This window comes from Drosophila willistoni, unplaced genomic scaffold, assembly GCF_018902025.1.
Source record: "Drosophila willistoni isolate 14030-0811.24 unplaced genomic scaffold, UCI_dwil_1.1 Seg691, whole genome shotgun sequence".
In the NCBI taxonomy this organism is placed as follows: domain Eukaryota; kingdom Metazoa; phylum Arthropoda; class Insecta; order Diptera; family Drosophilidae; genus Drosophila; species Drosophila willistoni.
Window position 1 is genome coordinate 115,245 of NW_025814601.1, and position 24,530 is coordinate 139,774.

Below are 24,530 nucleotides of genomic sequence, written 5' to 3' on the forward strand. Positions count from 1 at the left end.
CTGAAACAAAAGAGCAGAACAACAGAGATAATGGATGAATATAATGAAGGGGCTTGAAGTGTTTAATACGAATTAGAATTCAACTAAATGTATAAGAAACACAATTCACGCCAGAATTGACCACTTGGAGAATATGGGAACACAAGCAGTCGAAGGCTTTCAAGTGGAATAGATTTAATCGTGTTAAGTGGCAAACATGTTTCGCCAATTCGGCCCAATAAAGTCTGTGCACAGTAAGTTAAATTTAAATGTTTAGTTCAAAGCTTTAAGTGTGGTTTGTAATTTAAATTGGTTCAAATATATTCAGAGATGATATCAAGAAATATTGTAAAACAAATCCCTTGGCCAGAAGAATTAAAAATTGCATCCTACCCCGACTTTAACATATCGCCTACAGAAATTTTATATTTTGACGTTCTAAGAATAAATGATAATTTTTCTTACATTCTTTTACTTTTTTGCAGACTCAAATTTAGTAGAAAGTAAAAAAGTTCTCGTTTTCGATTCGGAATGTTTTGGTCGGAATCGGATTTCAGACCTTTTCTTGAATTCGATTCCAAAAAAAATGAAATAAATAAGTCGTCTCGCCGACTTAGGTATACCATACACCAGTAAAGCAAATATTTCAACTTTATTAAACAAATGCATTTTCACATGCTTCTTACAAGCATATCTTAGTATCTCGCTCACTCAATCATACGAGCACCCTAGCGCCCCCACCAGCCAACGGCCAACTCCGGCCTTATGGAAAAACGTTTATATGCATAACTCGACTGTTTTATGTCCGATTTTGATCAAATTTGGTATTTTGCTAAATATTAGTATCAAATTTAAGTGTGCCAAATTGGATTGCATAAGGTAAAAAAATACGGGAGATAATCAAGTTTTTCAAATTACGGGGGCGGAAAAGGGCGTGGCAAAATTTTTATACATACAAAATGTGTGCATTTACTAAGCCAAATATGGTGTCTCTAGCTGGAATAGTTTTTGAGATAAACGCTTTTTTTAAATTGCGGGGGCGGAAAGGGGCGTGGCAAAAATTTGAAATAAACTTGATCACTCTACATACTACACGAGTCTACATACCAAATTTGGTATGGACTCTAGCTCTTACAGTCTCCGAGATCTAGGTGTTCATACGGACAGACGGACGGACGGACAGACGGACATGGCTAGATCGACTCGGTTGTTGATCCTGATCAAGAATATATATACTTTGTGGGGTCGGAGATGCTTCCTTCTGCCTGTTACATACATTTTAGCGACTTTAATATACCATTTCACCCTATGGGTGTATGGTATAATTATTTGGTTGCAAATTGTTTGCCTTTAAGACAAATAAATTTAATGTAAAATATATCTTCAAAATTGTGTAAAAATTTAAATGTTTGCCAGGAATAAAATTGAATTAGTTTAAAAACCTTTTACAAAAGAAACCTGAGTTATTTTCGTCAGGACTTGCATTCAAAAACAAAATATATACCTAAATGATTGTAAAGCTCGGCAAATCTGTAAACCAATATAGTACGCGAACAAACGTGTTTCAAAGTTAGTGCAAAAACGAAAATGATTGACGTTTTACTCGGAATTGAGAGCAAAAAGTTAAAAAACGGGCCGGAATCGCTCTTGATTAGCGTCTGAGAACCACTCGGAAGCAACAAAAGACTTCATAAAATCCATTTAACTTTTGTTACTTAATTCATTAATTTTTTCAAAGCTTATTAAAATTCAACACTTCCCTAAAAACTTCATTGACATTTTCTTTCTGTAGTGTTTCGTGTATAGCTTAAATAACCGAGATAAATTAGCTAATACATAGTATATTTAACATTAAAATAACTTTGTAAATTAGTTTTTTTTTCATTAACTTTTGCTATCATAATATATTTTCTTGCCTACTTTTTGGGGTAAATGCCTCACGTAAATGATAAATTCTAAAAAGCCTTTTTTCTAGCGGAGGAGACAAAAAAAATAAAAAACGAAATATTTGAAAAAAATAAAAAAATTCTATAAAATTCATTTTCCTAATCAGCAACTGAGCAAGTCACTCACTTGACTTTTCATGAGCAGCTTTGTGATTTGACAAAATGTTACCCCAACCAGTTTCAGTGATGTCTCAGTGATATGTGTGACTCAAAACTGACTTTGCCAGCTGCTGTGCTTGTGGAGGAGATAATAAAAGCGCTTGTTAAGGACTACAAAATTTTCTTTTCTTCTTCATTTTTTTTTTTGTACTTTTGGCTAAGATTTTGCTATCAAGATTTCAAAGGAAGTTATGCAAATGAAAAACACAGAGAGCGCGTAAGAAACAAGGAATGACAAGTTTGTTGTCATAAGTTGTTAACAAAAAATTAAGTTAAAAAAACCAATACAGAGAAAGAGATGATTTCTTTTTGATTTAATTTGCTTCGAGTAATTAAAATTGACATGAACATAAAATTCCATTTGCCAAACGCAAAAGTAAATTTCCATTTATTTACTTTAATTTAAACGAACGAATAGCAGAGCAAAAATTGAGTCTCTGTATGTGTTTTGTCTATGCGAATGAGAGTGTGAGAATGGGTGTGTACGTGTCTGTGGGAATACGTTATTCACACTACCGGAGTAAAAGAAATTAGCATAACAAAAGGCATCATTTTCAGTTGCTGCACAATGCAAACATGGCTAAGTCGATTCTTAATTTTTCAATTAAAATCCAATTTACAAATAGACGAAAACGACCAAACGAGAAATTCTCTTTTCTTTCTATTTCGTTTTTGTTCCCATTCACATGCTCATCTTATAAACGAATTAGAACTTTACCAAAGATTTGAAGTGAAAAAGGAATTGATTTTTAATTTTAGTTTGTATTTAAAAATTACAGAAACCAAAGTCCGAAACACAGATACTGACGACAAATGAATAAGGACTAGAAAGAAGCTCCAATTGTTCTCAAAAGAGTGTAAAAAGGATTAAAATAGCATAAAAAATAAATCCCATTTTCAATTAAAGATTCAATGGAATATTCGTAATGCTTTATAAATTGCAAGTTTAGAGTTAAGTTTTTGCAATATTTTCAAATAAAATTACAATTTTTAATTTTAGTTATATCAAAATATATCAACCAAATTTATTTACAATATAAAAACCCATGAGACAAATAGAAATAAAATATGGCATACATAGGTTTTGGCAAATTCCTTTGACTAATTTAAACAATTATGCAGTGGCTTTTGAGCATTCCTATATAAGCCATTAGCATTCAGTTTTTTGGCCAACAACTTGAACTTTCTTTCACCTTTTCTATTCAGGTTTGCCCTAAGCTCCATCAAATTAATAGAAAATTTTCGTCCCAAGTCATTTAAAATATTCCATGTGCGCTTACAGACCAAATGCAATTCCGATTGGCATTTTAATAATCGTTCCTCGTCTGAAAAACTCCTTAAACAATCTATTAATTGTTGACATTGAGATAAAAATTTTTGCTGCTCAATGTCCAAATCGAATACGAAATGGTATATTTGATTGAAACAGATTTTACAATCTCTGCCATTTTTGGTCAAAAACAAATCCATTGCTATTGCATTTAGATACTGTTTATGAGCTTGAACAATATCATCCAAAGTCTTGGCTTCATTACATCTTAAATTTAATTGATTATAAGCTTCATCTAAAACCTGAATCAATAGGTAATGTCTTAGGCCTCTCATCACACTGATAAATAAATCGATTAAGGATTGAAAACGTTGTTCTACCTGATTGACATCGGCAAGATACTCGAATTCAATACGCCGTCCAAAATAATATTTATGGCTTAGTATTCTTTCGAAAAGAATATAGTTGGCAGAATGGAATTTCCAAAGGTCTGTGAAAATATTTGAATACGTCTGAACACTTTGACCTATGACAGCCTTCCAATTGTCAGCTAAATGCCAGCATAATTGAAACTTTGACCAACACAGACAACTCTCTGAGGGTATTTCCACCATATTAAGCTCAGAGTTATCCTTAGTTAATATTTGCTCTAATACAGAGGTAAACTGTTGCAAATCGAACAAATCGACCGATTGTTCAAGTAAAGGTTCAAGGTGATTTATCAAGTTAGTAACGAAATGCAGATCGCGAGGTAATATATATTGAAAAGCCTATATAAGAGGTCAATGGCCGGGTCATGCTGACTAAATATATATGATGAAATGTCTTGGTTTACCCAAGCAACAAGATCATTTAAAGGTTCCATATTATGATTCAAGTAAGTCAGCTGAAAGGCCTTAGCAAGCTTCTGGTAGTTCAGTGGTACTTCAATATCAATTTCTAAAAATTCTTTGCTATATCGATGACATTTTCCAACATTTAAAATTAAATGGCAAAGTTCGTTACTCAAAAATAAGGGAACTATCTTGGTTAGTAGAGTGAAACGTCCCTGCCAGAAATTCTCCGTTGGTAATGTCAAATTTTCAATAAGAAAGAACTCTGTAGACTCCGATTCGAGTAGCTCACCAAAACGTAACCATCGGCTTAAATGCTCTAACATGGTCTGGCTGACTAATAATAACCAGTTTTGCAATAAATTTTCATAATTTCCTTGATACAATTCCTTCGAAAGAGTGTTCAATAAACTTGCTTCCTCGAAAATAAGACAATTTAGATCTAAAATCAATTCAAATTTCGATGAAAAATTTCTATTCGATTTCCACAATTGAAAGAGAGTTGCAGGTTTTTCAAGTTTTTGATATTTTCGATGAAACTGTTTGTATAGCAAAAGTTCTTCACGCTGACGTTGATCTAAGGCCAACCCACTACCTAAAGTTTGAAGTTGTTTCTGCTGATGTTGCAGCTCTCGATATAAACAACCCAAATGTCCCAAGGCCAATAACAAATACGATTCGCTTAGGTTACGCTGTTGTTCCGGTGAACGTAACAGAAGTTGCGATGTTCTGAACGAGTATCTTAATTGTCGGCATTCATAGCCCATCACGGCATTCAAGGCATCGCGTAGGCGTTCATCATCTGATAAATCCTGAACACTACGATCAGCCAGCCGCCAGCGCATTGCCTCATATGCACCTTTCTCTTTACTAGTAAGCAATTGTCTTAATTAAATTTTCCCTACTAAATGTAGCCAACTTTTGGGCCAGATTTTGCCTGCTAGTTGCTCCTTTACACGATCTAAGATCATTTTCAAACGCCTTTGAACAGCTGAGACATCTATGAGTTTTGTTAACGAACTAATTGGATGCGCCATCATTTCATAGAATTGTTCTAGTTCTTCGTATAAGTTCGGAGCACCAGCCTCGATAGGTGAACATTGATAAGCAGGATTGGACTTAAATAGATGTACAATAATGGCTGGTGCGGCTGTAATGTAATGCTGATGTTGCCATTTGTTTGAAGAACCAAATTCATAATTATCCTCATCGTCATTGATGTAAATTTGTTCAATTCATTGCATGTTGGACTTGGACGATTGGTTTCAAAAATATCTTCAAATTCCATGTTTAATGGTTTGTTTCGTATCTCCATCGATTGAGTTAATGATTTCATTTTCGCCTCATCTTTTGCTAAGATTTGTTTTATGCTGTGAATCCAATAAATGTTTATAGCTTTCCAATCCTTTATCTAGTTTTTTAGCAGATGAAGTCATCTGCTGTTCTAGGAGTTAAAAGGTCTTTGAATTCAATGTCAGCGGATTCTCGTGAGGAAATAGAATTATCTTGAATGTTCGAAATTTCGGAAAAGCACTCTAATTTTTCCTCAAATTGATAATTCTTTTTTTAATTTGGTTCAATGCGAACTGTACATTAGCGAAAATATCATTCACATTCTTCAGCTGATTAATATTATTAATTTCATAATTTTTATCCTCCACTTCGACTGTTTCCAAGAAACCATAGTTCAATATCAAACCCTTTATTTGACAATGGGTGAATATCAAATGTTCTATAACGACAAAGCTCTTAAATTGCGTAGATTTTAAATCGCTAGTAATATGGACTTCGGAAAGATTATTCTTGTAAAAACTATCTTCAGAAGGTAGGCTAATTATATCTTGGCAATCATGCAACAATTCTTTGTCTTCTTTTTTTTTTAATAAAATCATTATAAAGCGATGAGTCTGACGACCAAGCACTCAAATAGTTTCCTGTCCTTGGCACAACTTTGGAACTTTCTTCGGGCAAGGTGAATGACAACACTTTTGCAAATTTCTTCTAATATTTTATCTGCATCATAAACCGACTCACTCTCCAATTTTGATAATTTTGGTCGATCCTGTGAAACATCAGACATATAGTCAATCTGTCCGCCATTGATAACAGTACTGGATAAAGAAGTTTGGATCAGTTCATCTAATTGAACTTTATAGATTTCGAATTCCTTTTTGAAATCTGTTAAATTGGATATATAAACTTTTTTACCTTCATATCCATTCAAGATTCCCTTTTTGTTTTCAATCAGAAGGAAATCGGATTCGGTAGTTGTGATTTCTTTGGAAGTATAAAGCATATTGCTTTCATTATCTTCATTGACTACCATAGAATCGTCCTTATGCCTCATACGGTTTTAACTTTTGTCTTCAATGTCAGTACAACCAGATGTCTGGAATTTAGCTTGCAATTTACAGTTTTCAGGAAGATTTAGCTTGTTCTTAGCTTGGCTCTCATTCATTATACAATTTGGTATGGGATTTTCCCCAAAGTGAAGTCCTGCTTCAGCCACATATCGCTCAGAGTTTTTTAAATTTAAATACAAATTCTTCATAACTTTTAACATGCCGTTTTGACCATTATAGTCTTTTAATATTTTGGTTTTATATTGATATTGATATTTAGTTCAAGGATCACCAAACATCCATGCTGATACATCAAACCCCTTATCTTTGTATAACCGGTTCTTTCTTCAAATAGCACTCAATTTTAAAATCAATTCTTATTGGCTTAGGCTTAAAGTGATTAGATTGACAAAGATTTAATAGAGCACTGCGATCCTTGTATTTGGACATTTCTTGACTGAGTAATTCAGTATTTGAGTACGAATGATCCAAACCATTTTTTAAATATATACTTATTTTATGTAAATTACTTTCTAAAATGTCTTCTCCATCAGATCTCCTTGTGGGCAGAGGTAAGTTTGATTTAGTAAAGTTCATAGATGTTTGGTTGGATGGAATAAATTGATTTTCAAAAGTTGTACGAATCGTACTTGGATCGATTGATTTTAATATTTTTTTCTTACTTAGTCTGGAACAACCAAACAATTTAGATTCGCAATCATGCTTAATTTTTTTGGACGAAAGCAAGTTTAATGTTGTTGGAATAGATTGGCTTTCAATAGTTGTACGAATTGGACTTTGATCGATTGATTTCAATATTTTTTCCTTACTAAGTCTGGAACAACCAAACAATTTAGATTCGCAATTATGGTTAATTTTTTAGGACGAAGGCAAGTTTAATGTTGTTGGAATAGATTGACTTTCAATAGTTGTACGAATTGGACTTTGATCGATTGATTTCAATATTTTTTCCTTACTAAGTCTGGAACAACCAAACAATTTAGTTTCGCAATCATGGTTAATATTTTTGTAAATATCTATGATTCTTGTTGATGTAGTTGGAATAGATTGACTTTCAATAATTATACAAATTGGACTTGGATCGATTGATTTCAATATTTTTCCCTTACTAAGTCTGGAACAACCAAACAATTTAGTTTCGCAATCATGGCTTATTTTCTTGTTGTTATCTATGATTTTTCTATGATTGAGTATATTATTCTTACAATTAGCCAAAGGATTCAGATCGGTGGTTCAAACACTGGAATTCACAATGCTTTTGAGGTTTGGGATCAATTCTAGCATAACCCTCTTTTATTTTCGATTTAACTGGCTTTGACCTTTTGGAAACACGTACATGTTTTCTATTTTTGTCCTTAACTTGGTCTACTTCATTTAGATGCTTTAGTAATTTATTCACCTGATAGTTAAGGCTGTCAATCTTTTTTAGACGATATTCAATGGTTTCCTCTTCCGTCATATTATCCGGTTCTCCAGCGTCAAGGAGTTCGTAGCATAGTGTTAGGTAAACGTAACGTTTATTTTCATCTGGTTCAATCCTAGCTAGTTCTCTAGAGAGATGCATACACAGATCGGCACGAAACCCCATAAGGTCTTTATTGCGCGAATCTCCCGTGAGTTGCAACTCCTCGAAACGTAGTCGAAGATTATCGAGAACAACCAATTCATGGCGACTATCATTATTCAAAGTAGGTCTGGAGAGTATATAATTTATGGATTTGCTTACATCATAATTAGGATTGCCCAGACAGCATTCTTAATTTGCAAAGTTGCTCGTACAAAAAGGTATGCGACTGTTCGTCCATTGCTTTCTAAATGTTCAGGGAATTTGCCATATATATTTTGATGTAAATTTTGTGTTTTTTTTGTTTTGTTTCCTTTTGATAAAAAATATGCCGAAAACTTGTGCAACTAAACAAATTCAATGACATATAACTCAAGGCACACAGATTATCTACCACAATAATTAACCCATAAATCTGTCACAAGATTGTCGACAAGTCCTCGCCGTGCCGCATTCAGCAAAAATTGCTTACACACCTTTTGTGCTGTATTTGCAGCATTTTGCCACAACCTTTTGCAACTCTTGTGGCAACATTTCATTCATTACAAAGTGGGCGTGGGAATCTCAGAATGTATGACGCTACTTTTAACCTCAGACGCACACTAAAAAAGAAACAGAAGGTGTTTTTTTTTATTGTTTACCCAGGAAACATTGCAAAAGATAAGTGAAAAAGATTATATATGCATTGTAGTTTAATTTACCGCCAACATGAGAAGATGGAGAAATGCAACAAAAAAGAAACCGAAACTCAGTGACAGAAATGGCACAGAAATTTACGTGCAGACACGTCAAACGTAACGGAACCGGAAACGGAAACACCCATTTAAAAAGTATGCAAAAGAAAAAGGAAAAATAAATCACGAAGGCGTTCATTTTTGGCAACCGACCTCAGGCCAGAGTCAAAGAGAACTAAGGCGATGAGCACAATGTTTCGGGTCAAACAAAAAACATTTATCCTTTCCATCTTCCCCTCTTTTAGAGTCACTAGAAAATTGGTTTTGATAATTTTGGTCGATCCTGTGAAACATCAGACATATAGTCAATCTGTCCGCCATTGATAACAGTACTGGATAAAGAAGTTTGGATCAGTTCATCTAATTGAACTTTACAGATTTCGAATTCCTTTTTGAAATCTGTTAAATTGGATATATAAACTTTTTTACCTTCATATCCATTCAAGATTCCCTTTTTGTTTTCAATCAGAAGGAAATCGGATTCGGTAGTTGTGATTTCTTTGGAAGTATAAAGCATATTGCTTTTATTATCTTCATTGACTACCATAGAATCGTCCTTATGCCTCATACGGTTTTAACTTTTGTCTTCAATGTCAGTACAACCAGATGTCTGGAATTTAGCTTGCAATTTACAGTTTTCAGGAAGATTTAGCTTGTTCTTAGCTTGGCTCTCATTCATTATACAATTTGGTATGGGATTTTCCCCAAAGTGAAGTCCTGCTTCAGCCACATATCGCTCAGAGTTTTTTAAATTTAAATACAAATTCTTCATAACTTTTAACATGCCGTTTTGACCATTATAGTCTTTTAATATTTTGGTTTTATATTGATATTGATATTTAGTTCAAGGATCACCAAACATCCATGCTGATACATCAAACCCCTTATCTTTGTATAACCGGTTCTTTCTTCAAATAGCACTCAATTTTAAAATCAATTCTTATTGGCTTAGGCTTAAAGTGATTAGATTGACAAAGATTTAATAGAGCACTGCGATCCTTGTATTTGGACATTTCTTGACTGAGTAATTCAGTATTTGAGTACGAATGATCCAAACCATTTTTTAAATATATACTTATTTTATGTAAATTACTTTCTAAAATGTCTTCTCCATCAGATCTCCTTGTGGGCAGAGGTAAGTTTGATTTAGTAAAGTTCATAGATGTTTGGTTGGATGGAATAAATTGATTTTCAAAAGTTGTACGAATCGTACTTGGATCGATTGATTTTAATATTTTTTTCTTACTTAGTCTGGAACAACCAAACAATTTAGATTCGCAATCATGCTTAATTTTTTTGGACGAAAGCAAGTTTAATGTTGTTGGAATAGATTGGCTTTCAATAGTTGTACGAATTGGACTTTGATCGATTGATTTCAATATTTTTTCCTTACTAAGTCTGGAACAACCAAACAATTTAGATTCGCAATTATGGTTAATTTTTTAGGACGAAGGCAAGTTTAATGTTGTTGGAATAGATTGACTTTCAATAGTTGTACGAATTGGACTTTGATCGATTGATTTCAATATTTTTTCCTTACTAAGTCTGGAACAACCAAACAATTTAGTTTCGCAATCATGGTTAATATTTTTGTAAATATCTATGATTCTTGTTGATGTAGTTGGAATAGATTGACTTTCAATAATTATACAAATTGGACTTGGATCGATTGATTTCAATATTTTTCCCTTACTAAGTCTGGAACAACCAAACAATTTAGTTTCGCAATCATGGCTTATTTTCTTGTTGTTATCTATGATTTTTCTATGATTGAGTATATTATTCTTACAATTAGCCAAAGGATTCAGATCGGTGGTTCAAACACTGGAATTCACAATGCTTTTGAGGTTTGGGATCAATTCTAGCATAACCCTCTTTTATTTTCGATTTAACTGGCTTTGACCTTTTGGAAACACGTACATGTTTTCTATTTTTGTCCTTAACTTGGTCTACTTCATTTAGATGCTTTAGTAATTTATTCACCTGATAGTTAAGGCTGTCAATCTTTTTTAGACGATATTCAATGGTTTCCTCTTCCGTCATATTATCCGGTTCTCCAGCGTCAAGGAGTTCGTAGCATAGTGTTAGGTAAACGTAACGTTTATTTTCATCTGGTTCAATCCTAGCTAGTTCTCTAGAGAGATGCATACACAGATCGGCACGAAACCCCATAAGGTCTTTATTGCGCGAATCTCCCGTGAGTTGCAACTCCTCGAAACGTAGTCGAAGATTATCGAGAACAACCAATTCATGGCGACTATCATTATTCAAAGTAGGTCTGGAGAGTATATAATTTATGGATTTGCTTACATCATAATTAGGATTGCCCAGACAGCATTCTTAATTTGCAAAGTTGCTCGTACAAAAAGGTATGCGACTATTCGTCCATTGCTTTCTAAATGTTCAGGGAATTTGCCATATATATTTTGATGTAAATTTTGTGTTTTTTTTGTTTTGTTTCCTTTTGATAAAAAATATGCCGAAAACTTGTGCAACTAAACAAATTCAATGACATATAACTCAAGGCACACAGATTATCTACCACAATAATTAACCCATAAATCTGTCACAAGATTGTCGACAAGTCCTCGCCGTGCCGCATTCAGCAAAAATTGCTTACACACCTTTTGTGCTGTATTTGCAGCATTTTGCCACAACCTTTTGCAACTCTTGTGGCAACATTTCATTCATTACAAAGTGGGCGTGGGAATCTCAGAATGTATGACGCTACTTTTAACCTCAGACGCACACTAAAAAAGAAACAGAAGGTGTTTTTTTTTTATTGTTTACCCAGGAAACATTGCAAAAGATAAGTGAAAAAGATTATATATGCATTGTAGTTTAATTTACCGCCAACATGAGAAGATGGAGAAATGCAACAAAAAAGAAACCGAAACTCAGTGACAGAAATGGCACAGAAATTTACGTGCAGACACGTCAAACGTAACGGAACCGGAAACGGAAACACCCATTTAAAAAGTATGCAAAAGAAAAAGGAAAAATAAATCACGAAGGCGTTCATTTTTGGCAACCGACCTCAGGCCAGAGTCAAAGAGAACTAAGGCGATGAGCACAATGTTTCGGGTCAAACAAAAAACATTTATCCTTTCCATCTTCCCCCTCTTTTAGAGTCACTAGAAAATTGGTTTTTTATAGTTCAAGATTTTTAAAGTGTAAATTGAGCTAGTACTTGAAGAAATTGAGCTACACAAAGAATGAAATACTAAATTGGTTTTTGATAAATAAAATAAGCATCGAAGGATGTGGCATTCTGGTAAAATTTGGTTGTTCATGCGTTCCTTTGGATATTTAAAAACAAACTGAGGGATCCATGTGACTATTTTCATCTTCAAATCTCAGTTTAGAACATAAAAATTTTTGAATTAAGTTCCAAATTTTTAAAGCGAATCACTTAGAGCTCTTTTATGGCCAAAAACTTTTCGATATTTTTGGTTTGTATTTCCCTTTTCACAAAAGAATAAGTGTAGGAATTTGTTTTATTTAATATATTGATTTGTAGTATATTATTATAGTTTATTTTAACTAAAAACTATTTATTTGATTATTTTAATTAGATTTAGTTAGAAATTAGTTGTCTTTACTGCTTTGCGTCGTTTCGTCTTTTGTCTTTTTGCAACTGCTTTCGCTCGTCTCCTCGGTTCGACTGCTTCGTCTTTAACTCAATTCGCACCGCTCAGCAGAGTTGCCAGACCAAATCCCACATTAAATAGCCAAACTTTTGCGCCCATTTCATGACCGAAGTTTAAATTTTTCAAAAGATCTGTTCAATTACTGCCATCGTAGCAACCGGGTTGTTTCTTATGTCATTCGAAAAATTGATATACCTTAGTGAAAACTCTACACATTCAGTCTGATTCAAGTGTTCTGTAGGAGAACACATAAGAAAAACAGTAAATTCAAAATTAAAAAAAAAAATCCTTTGGCATTCAAACATTTCAGTTTTAGATTAAGTGCAAAAAGTGGTTTTTATACTTTTATAAAAAAAAAAACAAGTCAAAAATGTAAGCAAAAAAAAATTTATTTATTTGTGAATTATCCTTAAATTAACTTTTTTAGTGAGCTCAGATTTGTTTATCCCATATAAATCAAGTAATCAACGCACGGTCCGGAGCGGTCCACAAAGAAGTGAGTATATTTCTGGACTTTAAACAATGTCCAATAATTGCAACATGCAATTATTATAGGATCCACAGAGCAGATTAGATTGAGTTGAGCAAATGAAAACCAGAGAACTACCTACACATGGAACCACAAACTGAAAGCCACAATAAAGGACACGGAGGATTACTAATGGAATATACGGTGGAGAGGGGATTTGTCTATCCTTTTTTGCAATCAACGGATCTCGGAATAGTCCAGCAAAAGAGATTTTTCTTGACAAGAATGGTCTGGCACAAACTAGATTTCTAGATTTCTTTTCGACCAATAAAAATTTTCAGTGTAATTAAATTTTACTTTTACTTGCTAAAATGCTTGGTACCCTGGGAAGTATACCTGTAAGTACTTGTGTAGGAAAATAATGCATTTGCCGTGCTGTCAAAAACATTCCAGCTCATGGGTATACAAAAGGAGTGTCGGCTCTAACCCAGTCTTGAGTAGACACTTAAGTTGTAGTAACCGATTCATGTGAATGTTGAACAAATGACTTTTAGTGAACAATGCAAATAATTGTCAAACCTAACAACGGCAAAATACAGAACAAAAAGAAAAAACCTAAACCAAAGAGGGGAGAACTCTGGTGGAGCGCTCGATGCACTGAAAGTAAGCGTATGCATTGTAAAAAGCTCTGAAAAGGAGCAGAAAGCAGGTGCAGGGTTTTCCTCTGCTGATTGTCTCAAGACTGAAGCGTTGCTTTAATCGAGCACAAATACGAGTGCAGGACAGAAAAAAAGAAGCTTTTGCTTGCCTGCCATGTCAAAAGAGGAGGATTTCGCTTATCCCCACCATTTGCCCTAACCTCTGTCATTGGCTTTTCACCTTTGAATGAGCGCCAAGTTGCAATCGCCCTTCGCACTCTTATCCCTACATCCCACAACCCACTCCCTTCCAATTAACAATGAAAGTCAACAAATTTGATTTGACATTTCCTACAGGGCCCGCCTACAGTACTCGCAAAGGACCCGTACTATTTCCTTTCTTTTTCATTTTTCTTTAGCTTTCCCCTTCTCTGCTCATATCGTTCTACTTGTATTTTTTGTTTTTTTATTTGCGCTGATTTTGCACATTTTTGCCATTTTATTATTTTATTATTATGCCTGACAAAATGTCACACATCTTGCTTTTTTAATGAGCAGGGCGTTCTCATGTCTCCTTTGTCATTTGAAAGGAGAGTTTGAATAGTGTGAAAAACAGGTCTCTTGCCTGGTACCAACGGCAACTAGAAGCTTTAATTCATTAATTCAATGGCATATTCTGAGATACTTTTATGCTTGTTTTGTCCAGAATTATCTTCAAGTGTCATTTGCGCAAATTCTACTTTTCCATTAAGTCCCACGAATAAACGCTATCGTGGCCTTCAGTAGTATTAAAACTGAATCAAAGATATATGTTCTTTATAATCAAAAATTTGTTTGAGCGGGGCTTCAGGTCAATCTTACTGATTTATTTGTAAGACTTTAAATCATAGGCAGCACAAAAGGTGAGCAGGTTGTCTGTATAGCTATTTCAAGAACCACCAAGTTCTATCATCAGCAGACTTCGCTAAAGAATCCACAATTGTAATGGCCATACCATATCTTCAACACTTCGCCATTACAATTGTGGATTCTGAACTCTGATTTTACAATTTCAAGAGATCAAGGAATTTAAAGGTTATTTGTTTTAGCCATTCTGGATATAGAACATAATTTTTTAACCATTGTAAAAACACATTTTCAAATAATTGCACGAGAAGACCTGTATAGTTATAGAAATCCTTCTTTGACGCTATAACTTCAGCTACTCATTGTACACTACTCAGTTAATTGCATTATGCACACGTTTTTTCAAACGTTTTATTTAAACCGGTATTGTGTTCATTGTGACGCTTACTTAAAACCGGTATTGTGTTCACTGTGAAATTGAGGTTAAAGTTATTCATTTCCTAACAATTTAATTGGAAACCATTAAATCAATCACGAGTATTGTGCAAATTTTTATTCAACTTTAACAGGAGGCATTTGTTCTTAAAAAGGTATGTTGAACTGTGTAAATTATGTGCATCGTGCATTTGAGGTTAAATTCATCAGTCTGTCCGTAGTCCAAAATGCGGAGAGCACGACGTGCAAACATCGACCGCCGCAGTAGGCATGCAAGCCAGCAACAAATGTATTCACAGAAGAGAGAAAATGGGAAAAGTAAAAATGACCGATTGAGACAAAGCGTGAGCACCCGAAGAGCTCCGCTGCAGCCGGATCAGAACTAGAAGCTAGAATTCAACAAATTCGGTTATGAGGCAAATTCAAGATTAGATTAAAGGGAAGAGTTCAAACCGAATTCTGAATTCCATCGGGGAGCTGTATGGGAAGAGCAGACAGAGTTTAAGCAGGAACCAGCATGGCAAAATACGCCAGAGTTTGAGGAGAGGCTAGATCTTAGCACCGGGTTGAAGGAAGAATTCTATTGGGAACAAAGAGAAGAATCTGAATTGCATCGAGAACATGAGTGGGAGAAGGAGACAGAGTTTAAGCAGGAACCACCGTTGGAGGAAGAGCCAGAATGGAGCAGGCATCAAAGTTTTTTCACGAACCAGAGTGGGAGGATTCGACAGAGCTTGAGGAGAAGACAGATGTGGAGTACAAAATAATTTTCCAGGATGAGATAGAAGTAAAACAAGAGTTTTAGCGGATGCAGGTACTTTTTAATAAGTGTTTTAATCATTTAACTTAAATATTGTAACGTGTTTTGCCTTTGTGGAACAAAATAACGCCACCCGTGGCCGAGCGGTTGGTTTACGGTTGGGCGTTCGATCGTCAGGCCTAAGATAACTAAGCAGAATCGCAAAGAAAACAGAGATAGTTTCTTTTGTTTATTCAATCTCTTTATTTTCCTTGTCTTGGCGGCAGCGAAAACTTTCAAGAACTTCTTCTCTTTTTCCCTATCTTCCTCTCTTCGTTAAGTTGGCCGCGCTAGCTCAAAAAAACTAGTCCGCCCTGTGGCGCCGTTATTAGTGTGCCCAGCCGTAGAGAATGGGACCGCTTCTTAAGGGGACAGTTTGCGTTTGCCTACTACCCTACTTACATTACGCCCTCCTTAGACTCGAGGCTCCTGCCCGAGTACCAAGTCGTTGCGAGGATCGGGACGGTAAACAGCCAAACGGTTCACATGCACGGTTCTGGTAACTCTTTTTTCAGGGGGTCGATTTTCGTAGACAAGATCCGAAATCCGACGTACTATTGTAGCGGGCCCAATCCAATCGCATTGTAGCTTTGGGCAACGGCCTACTCTTCGGCTAGGTGAATAGAGCCATACTTCGTCGCCGGGGCAGAATTCCTGAGGGTGCGATCGTAGATCGTAGCGGATTTTGTTAGTCTGGGCAGCTGTTAGCAGTTGGCGGCGAGCGTTCGCATTTACCAGCTTAGCCAAGAATTCCGGCACCTCCGTTGGGACAGGAGCTGGTGTTCCAAATAATAAATCGTTGGGCAGCCTAAGTTCTCTTCCAAACGTTAGCCTTGCGGGCGAATAACCGGAGCTTTCAAGAACCGCTGACCTGTAGGCCAATAACGCCATGGGCAGCAGCTCATTCCAATCATGCTGGCTAGTAGATACAAACTTTGCCAAGTAATCTAGCAACGTGCGATTGAAGCGTTCCACCATGCCGTCTGACTGTGGATGCAGCGGCGTGGTACGTGTCTTTTCAACAGTCATCAGCCGCATACAGGCCTGGAAGACGCCAGCTTCGAAGTTGCGTCCTTGATCAGAGTGTAAGACGAATGGAACGCCGAATCGACGGAAGACTTCTTGTACCAATGCTCGAGCTACGGTTTCGGCTGTCTGGTCCGGTATGGCTGCACATTCCGGCCACTTGGTAAAATAATCCATAACGACTGCGACGTAACGGTTCCCACGAGGCGTAGTTGGTAGAGGGCCTAGAATGTCAATCGCTAGACGATCGAACGGAAAACAATACAATGTAAGCTGTCCTTAGCATTTGGTACAGGTGAATACGTAGCTTGGATAGGATTCCCCGTCCCACGTCGGCCATTTAGGATAGCAGCATCTTTCCTGTTTATTTCAGGGGGGCATTTAGCGCATATATTTGTTGGGACGGCGGCCAAGGGTTCACGAAACAATCGCGCCAATACGGTTTCTTCGTTCAAGCCAGTGTTCTCGCTTCCAACCGCGGGCTCTGTCCATAGTGACTCGTGCAACGGCGTGGTTGGATGCACATTCCGGCCACGTGGTAAAATAATCCATAACGACCGCGACGTAACGGTTCCCACGAGGCGTAGTTGGTAGAGAGCCTAGAATGTCAATCGCTAGACGATCGCACGGGGCTCCCATTAGGCTTGGTTGCAGGCGACCGACGGTTCTTCGAGGTGGTCCTTTGTGTGCGTGCCGGGGTGCGCACCAGAGGGTTATATCGGCACTTTGGCCGATCCAGTAAAATCGTTTCTTCGCTTTGGCTAAAGTCTTCTTAGCACTGAAGTGACCTCCGGATGGAGAGTCGTGCACGCCTCGAATGGCAGCATCTACCAGTAAGCGGGGCATAAGGGCTACCGGTATATTCTCCGAGTTTTTTTATGATAATCACTCCTATTTCATCAAAGGCTAATCGGTCGTAGAGATGCCACAAAGCTCTAATTTCTGGCTCTCGCCCCACAATGTTGTTTTAGGCGGTCGTTCGGACTTGTTCATCCAATCGCGCACCTTACCGAGGGCCTGGTCCGCATCTTGCTCCTTGCACAGGTCGGGTAACAGGACTTGGGTAAACAACACGGCCACTCCATTTTTCCGTTCGACTCTTTCGCATGTGGGACAGTCGCTACAAGGTCGGCGAGAGAGGCTGTCAGCGTTACCATGTTGTGTACCACTTCGGTGCTGAATCTGCATGTCGTACTGTTGCAGACGTTCTATCCAACGTGCCATCTGCCCTTCTGGTTCTTTAAAGTTGTACAGCCACTGTAAAGATGCATGGTCAGTCCGTACGAAAAACGGACGGCCATACAAATAATGATGAAAGTGTTTAGTGGCACGGACTACGGCGAGGAGCTCTCGACGTGTTACACAATAGTTACGTTCTACTGGTTGGAAACATTTACTATAATACTCGATTTTGTCCATCTTGTAGTTGATGGAGCGCCGCTCCCGCCCCAGAATTCGAGGCTTCCGTGTCTAGAATAAATTGACCGGTGTCATTAGGAAACGCCAAGACGGGGGCTGTCGTTAGACACTGCTTCAAGGTGTCAAAGGAGTGACTGCAGTGAGTGTCCCATTCAAAGCGTCGAAGTTTCCCAGTCAGCTGGTGGAGCGGTCGAGCGATAGTAGCGAAGTTGGGTATAAACTTGCGGTAGTATGAGCAAAGACCCAAAAACGATCGCACTTCCTTGGTATTTCGAGGTGTAGGCCAGCTCAGCACTTTATCAATCTTGTTGGGACACGCACCACCGGCGACGACCACGGACTGACGGACGGGCGAATTATGCCTCTGTTCTCCATGTCAGCAACCAGTTGCTGCACCTCAGCTTTGCGCGCAAGAGGTATTCTTCGGGCCATCTGTTTAATAGGGCGTGCCGGTATCGATGTGGTGAGAAGCTAAGTTGGTTTGACCAGTCTCGTCATCGCTTCGGGCAAAAATAGGCAGATAGCGATTCAAAAGTTCCTTTAGCATTAGTTGTTTTGTAGGCGACAGGTCCACTTCCCCGAATCGGTCCCAATCGACAGAATCTGAGCTCGCATCTTCGCATCTGTCTGGTAATACCACTTCTACCGTTTCTAAGTCGCCCAAAACTAGTGTGGGTGGCAGCGTTCTCTCGTGTGCGCTTAGATTCGATATCCTGGCCGAAAATTGGCCGGCCACTGGTTGGACGACGCCGGTGCTCAGGACGATATCGTCCGGCAGCTCTGTGTAACAGTCTTCCATCAGTAAGCTCGGTAACGCCGGCTTAGTCGTCGCACATTGCAATCTGACATGCGTGTCGGAGCGTGGCGCCAAACAGACGGGAGTTATCAAGTATATCGGATTTCGTGGCGCCTCGGAGGCGCGGAGCAAGGGCATGGTACCCCAGTGGAACTTTATGTGCATCTTATCAAAGTCGATCACGAACTTGTGTTCTAGCCAAAAATCAGTACCCAGGACACATCAGCACCAGGACAAATCGATGAATCAGGGGCTTGCGCAGCACTTGCAACCATCGTTTCTTCAGTGGAGGTGAGCGTTGACGACGTCATACCATACATGGTTACCTGGCATGGCATGGTAACATGGAGCATACTCCAATTTTTATGAAAATGTTTCTTCTAGTTCTTCTAGAGCTATATGATATTGTGGTCCGATCCTGATGGTTTTATTACTTTGTTTTTCCCGGGTAATAAAAAACCCCAAAAAAAAAATTCCGCCCGATAGCTCTTAAGACGGCTGAGTAAAACGCATACACACAGACAGACGGACATGGCTATATCAGCTCAGCTTCTCATGCTGATCAAGAATATATATACTTTATGGGTCGGAACCGTCTCCCTCCTGTGGGTTGCAAACATCTGATAAATTTTATAATACCCTCTGTTTTATTTAAATCACTCATTGTCTTTTACTGTATTTTTGTACTTTGCACTACTTTCACTTTTTTTTTACTTGTATTCTGAACTGTACGGCTAGTTCCCGGGGAGGTTGTACATACACTGAGCTCTCTAGCCCGAGGCTCCCCTTTATATAGGACCTGACCTGAAGACAGCTCTCAACATTAGTTGCTAAGGTTGCTTAGATGCTCAACCAGGGTTACAACTGACACACTTGTCAATTAATTGGAACTAACTAGGCTTTGACTTAACCAACACTATCCGACATATGTATAGAAAGTATGCTATACATGTGGTACGCAAACATAATCCTACTTTCGATCTCCAAATTCGTAGGCCTTTTTTACTCAATATTCCATACCGTTTTATTGAACATAATTTATTATACATTACATTAGTATACATATTCTTTTTTCGAGCAGCTACGAGGAACACGTTCGTCACGCCAAAAAACTCTCTCATTTATATCTCGATTGTTTGTTATCGATATCATTGATAACTTTCGATTTCATTCCCATTCCCACATACATATTGAACTCTGAACATTTAAATACGAGTATGCGTTTATATTTATGTCAACGTAAATTATGTAAATTTTTTAGATCCAAGCAGCCGGGTTTTAGCCACCTGTCATTCGAAAAGTTAATATACCTGAGACGAAGCCAGAGAAAGTCAGTTAAGTTTTAGTTCTCACTAGAGCACACAGCTCTACAATCTAAATTCAAAAACACAGTTTTTTTCGGCAAATAAACAAGTGTTTATGATAAATAAAGTTATTTATCTTAGATTTAAGCGTAAAGATATATTTTTTTACTTTTATAAAAAATAAAAAAACTCAAAAAAATCTGAAAAAAGGTGAAAAATTTTTAAAAAATCAATATTTGCTAATAAACTGACAAAAGTATTCAGGTATTTAATTTAATCTGCTTTGGGGTGCATATTTTGGAAAACCATAGAGCCGAATTGTAGGAGCCGGTTTTAAACACTAATACTGACCACTGTACCAGGTACGCCTGTACTGATCTGTCTGTCTCTTGTTTTACCTACACACGTGAACACTTACCAGTGTGAGTCAAGGTTTTTGTATTTTAACTAAACATATTTGAATATAATTACCAACTTGCAGCTTGCAGGACGAATAATAATGGACGTTGATTATAATATTTCTAAATACTGAACCATCGACGATCATCACATCCTGAACACGAATCTACACAGGGTAAGCTACGAAGATTAGAATTTTATAAATGAATTTTATAATTTTTTTTCTCACCTAATAGACTCATCCACAAACACGTTAAAGATACACAGAAAGCGAGTAGTAGGTTCGATACACAAATATATACGATACATTTGATGTATTCATCATGCTGATACAAGTTGGTGCATAATACTTATACACGTTGGAAATACACAGAAGGCGAGTGTGATGTATTCATCATGCTAATACAAATTGGTGCATAACACTTATACACGTTGGAAATACAGAGAAGGCGAGTGTGATGTAATCATCATGCTGATACAAATTGGTGCATAACACTTATACACGTTGAAAATACACATGCCAAGTGTGTAATGCTATACCGAAACTAATGAAATATACTGATGCAAGGTGGTGCAAAACACATCCGAAACCGAAATACATAAGAAAAAATTTGATGTATTTATCATACTGATACAAATTGGTGCAAAACACTTATGATCATTGGAAATACACAGAAGGCGAGTGTGATGTATTCATCATGCTGATACAAGTTGGTGCATAACACTTATACACGTTGGAAATACACAGAAGGCGAGTGTGATGTATTTATCATACTGATACAAATTGGTGCATAACACTTATTATACGTTGGAAATACACAGAAGGCGAGTAACACTTATGTAACACGTGTAACACATAAACACGTTGGAAGTACACGGAAGGCGGTTTCAAAGTTCTACACCGAAATACATAAGAAACTTTTAATATATTCATCATGGTGATGCAAATTGGTGCATAACACTTATGATCATTGGAAATACACAGAAGGCGAGTGTGATGTATTCATCATGCTGATACAAATTGGTGCGTAACACTTAAATACTTCACATTTGAAGTATACATCATTCTGATTCGAATTGGCGCATTTGTTACGAAACTATAATAAATATATTTTGATACTAACTTTATAAATTGTGCATTTTCTTTTGATACAGATCTGATGACTTCAGATCAGTTCACCGAGCAAGTATTATCCGTTTGCTAATGATTAGCAAGAGCTTTTGACAGATTTTCTTGGGCATCGCAATCAATAAAATATTTCCCTATGCACACATTTTCGAATGTATAGACTCTTGCATCGAACTGAATGGAGTAACTACCACAGAAAATTAATCATTGATTCTCTTGGTCAGCTGTTGTTGTGGCTACAATTTGCTCTGGCCAAATTTATGCAATGCAGCAAGTTTGCCCATAATTGAGACCAAGGGAAACTGCAGGATATTAATTTAGAGTTTGCACTAACATTTTGATTACTTCACATGTCTGGAGGATGCACTTCAACGATAAGTGGAAGGAAGCAGTGTGTTATTTACACATACGCACATACACAAATGTAGGTATATATTTTGAGATGGCTTAAAAAGCCAAAATCTTAATACTAATTAAAATTATACAAAGGCAAATTACTTGGGGCCAATTAGGATGAACAAGACATGGACATGTGTCACATTTTAAGCGATATTTTATAGCCAAAAAGAGGGGGAAGTTGAAAGTCTGAAAATTTAATTCGTAACATAACCCAACAACTCATATGTATGTATATACATACACATGTTTGTATATCTGTCATAAGCTGCTACTTAAGTGCTTGTCTTAATCCTTTTTACTGGTTCTGAGACCTGCATAGAAAACGTCTCTGGCCCTGTAATTACAATGTAATTGCAACTGCATCTAAGAAAATTTAATGCTTAGTACATTCGAGAATTTAATATGTAAAATGAAAAGATCATTATCCACGTAAAGGATAAAGAAACAAAAGATGCCCTACTTGGCTTATGATTTGATACAACTAAACACAACATTTGACGCTTTCATTAGAAAATTTAATCACTTTAGATAATTGGATGTATTAGTCACATATTCTCTGATGAAATAATGAAGGATGTACAAAGGAACTAACCATAATTTTACAATTTTTTCAACTTACATGAGTTTACTTATATTTATTTGAACCAAATATCTAAGAACTATATTTTAGATGGCATTTCCCAACTTATTCTAATTAAGTAAATTAAGCGCCGACTTTTATAACTTTGTTTTAACTAGGTGTAAAACAATATTAAAGGCGCTTGAGATGTGGATTGAATCGCCTTAAACATATTGAATACCTCTGAACAATTGACTTTGTAGGGATTATAAAGTAAGCCAATCTATTAAAATAAATTTATTCATTAATTGTTTAATTAGTTGTACTTTTTCCAAATAATTCTAACCCTACTAAAGATAATGAAAATAACATAACCAGGAACAGAATATTTACCAATGTAATTGTACTTTATAGCAGTTCTTTATACAAAATAAACAAAATAATATAAACTCTAGTTCCAGTAACTTTACTTAAATAAAAATGTTGTGTTTAAGGATCAATCCAAACATAATTCAAGTGTTATTACCTTACATCATATGGTTTTTTGGTATTTAAGATTTTATAATGAAATTTAGGAAACATTTAAATACAATTTTTTGAAAATTATCACTTAATTTAAGCAATTTATATAAAAGATTAAAAATATTTATATATACACACGACCAACAACCAAAAATTAGACACACATTAAACTTATTCGAGCAAATAATACTTCGTTTTTTGACATTCATAAAATCTACACTTTTAAATTAGATATGCAAAATATAAATATTTCAGAATTGAGTTTTTTGAATACAATTATCCTAAGACGGAAAAATCAGTTCACTAAATAACATAGATACATAAAATAAAGTTACCAAAGAGCATTTGATTTGGCTCTTTAAGAATTTCACAACTCTATCTCTTCATTTCCTTTTAACCATTCATATATAACTGTCTTTATGGCAATTGCATTGGTGATTAGGCTTATTACAATGCCTAAGGATATTTAGTCCTTTAGACTATTTAAGTATTTTTACCCAACGGGCTAAAAGCATAAATATAAATTGCAATTTACTTGAGGCTTTTCAGCAATGAACAATTTGAAATTTCCCAGATTATTTTGCTTGTGTGCTTTTGTTTAATGGAATTGTGTGTTTTGTCTGATTGTGAGTTAAATATGTGAAAATTGTGTGCTTATTTGTGGATAATTGAATGCATAAATTTCAATAGAAAATATTTTGGAAATTGCTTGAGTATAATATGAATTTAATTGGCCAAAGAAATTGACAATAGTTGAACCAAAAAATATGATTTAGTATGGTTTGTTCATGTGAATTGTTCAACAGTTTTCTACCCACCCATTTTAGATTAAAATTCTCTAAACCATTTTTCAGTTTCGCAAAGCAACAAATTAAAAAATTGTGCAACAATTGTAGAAAAAGACGATAAGGGAGAGGCGGAGAATGAGTAAGAGAGGGAATTGGAAATTGTCAAAAACACGCAACGATGTTCATGCCACTTAAAAAAATTCACTACACAAGTGAGCGATAAAAATTGGACAATGTGATATCCTGTAAAAATTATATTTCTTATGCGGGAATGTGTATTCGTGTAAGCACACTTAAACATGTTTTAAGATTTAAAGTAACAATTTTTTAATAGGTTCTTATATAGAGATATAGGTGTTTGAACTTCCTTTTGTAAGCCACATTCACATTGTTCTTAAATTCAACTTGAATATTTCCATATTCAATTGAGATTTATTGCGGCAACACCGCAAGAAAATTTAATACGACACATGCTTCGTATAACAACAACAACCTATTCTTATC

At 36.2% G+C, this 24,530-nt stretch overlaps 2 protein-coding genes and 2 long non-coding RNA genes across 5 annotated transcripts; 2 read left to right on the plus strand and 2 right to left on the minus strand.

Annotated features, from left to right (window-relative positions):
* Window positions 1-3,114: 3,114 nt before the first annotated feature.
* LOC124461842 (gamma-tubulin complex component 3-like) lies at window positions 3,115-11,612 on the minus strand. 2 transcript variants are annotated; one of them, XM_047013300.1, is made up of 2 exons: window positions 11,159-11,612; window positions 3,115-8,716 (listed from the first exon to the last, which is right to left on the minus strand). In XM_047013300.1, the coding sequence occupies exon 2, from the start codon at window positions 5,030-5,032 to the stop codon at window positions 4,076-4,078; it is 957 nt and encodes a 318-aa protein (XP_046869256.1). In that variant the 5' UTR covers window positions 5,033-8,716; window positions 11,159-11,612; the 3' UTR covers window positions 3,115-4,075. The 2 variants fall into 2 exon arrangements, with proteins under 2 accessions (XP_046869256.1, XP_046869255.1); XM_047013299.1 differs by having other exon boundaries at window positions 9,278-11,612.
* Window positions 11,613-12,708: 1,096 nt separating this feature from the next.
* LOC124461843 lies at window positions 12,709-13,313 on the plus strand. The gene is made up of 3 exons (XR_006955259.1): window positions 12,709-12,870; window positions 12,926-12,994; window positions 13,054-13,313. It is a non-coding gene; the product is annotated as an uncharacterized LOC124461843 (long non-coding RNA).
* A 2,786-nt stretch (window positions 13,314-16,099) lies between these two features.
* On the minus strand, window positions 16,100-16,888 carry LOC124461845. Its single transcript, XM_047013302.1, has one exon. It carries the CDS (start codon window positions 16,886-16,888, stop codon window positions 16,100-16,102), a length of 789 nt encoding a protein of 262 aa, XP_046869258.1.
* Window positions 16,889-20,654: 3,766 nt separating this feature from the next.
* On the plus strand, window positions 20,655-21,757 carry LOC111519702. The gene is made up of 2 exons (XR_006955258.1): window positions 20,655-20,804; window positions 20,866-21,757. It is a non-coding gene; the product is annotated as an uncharacterized LOC111519702 (long non-coding RNA).
* Window positions 21,758-24,530: the final 2,773 nt, after the last annotated feature.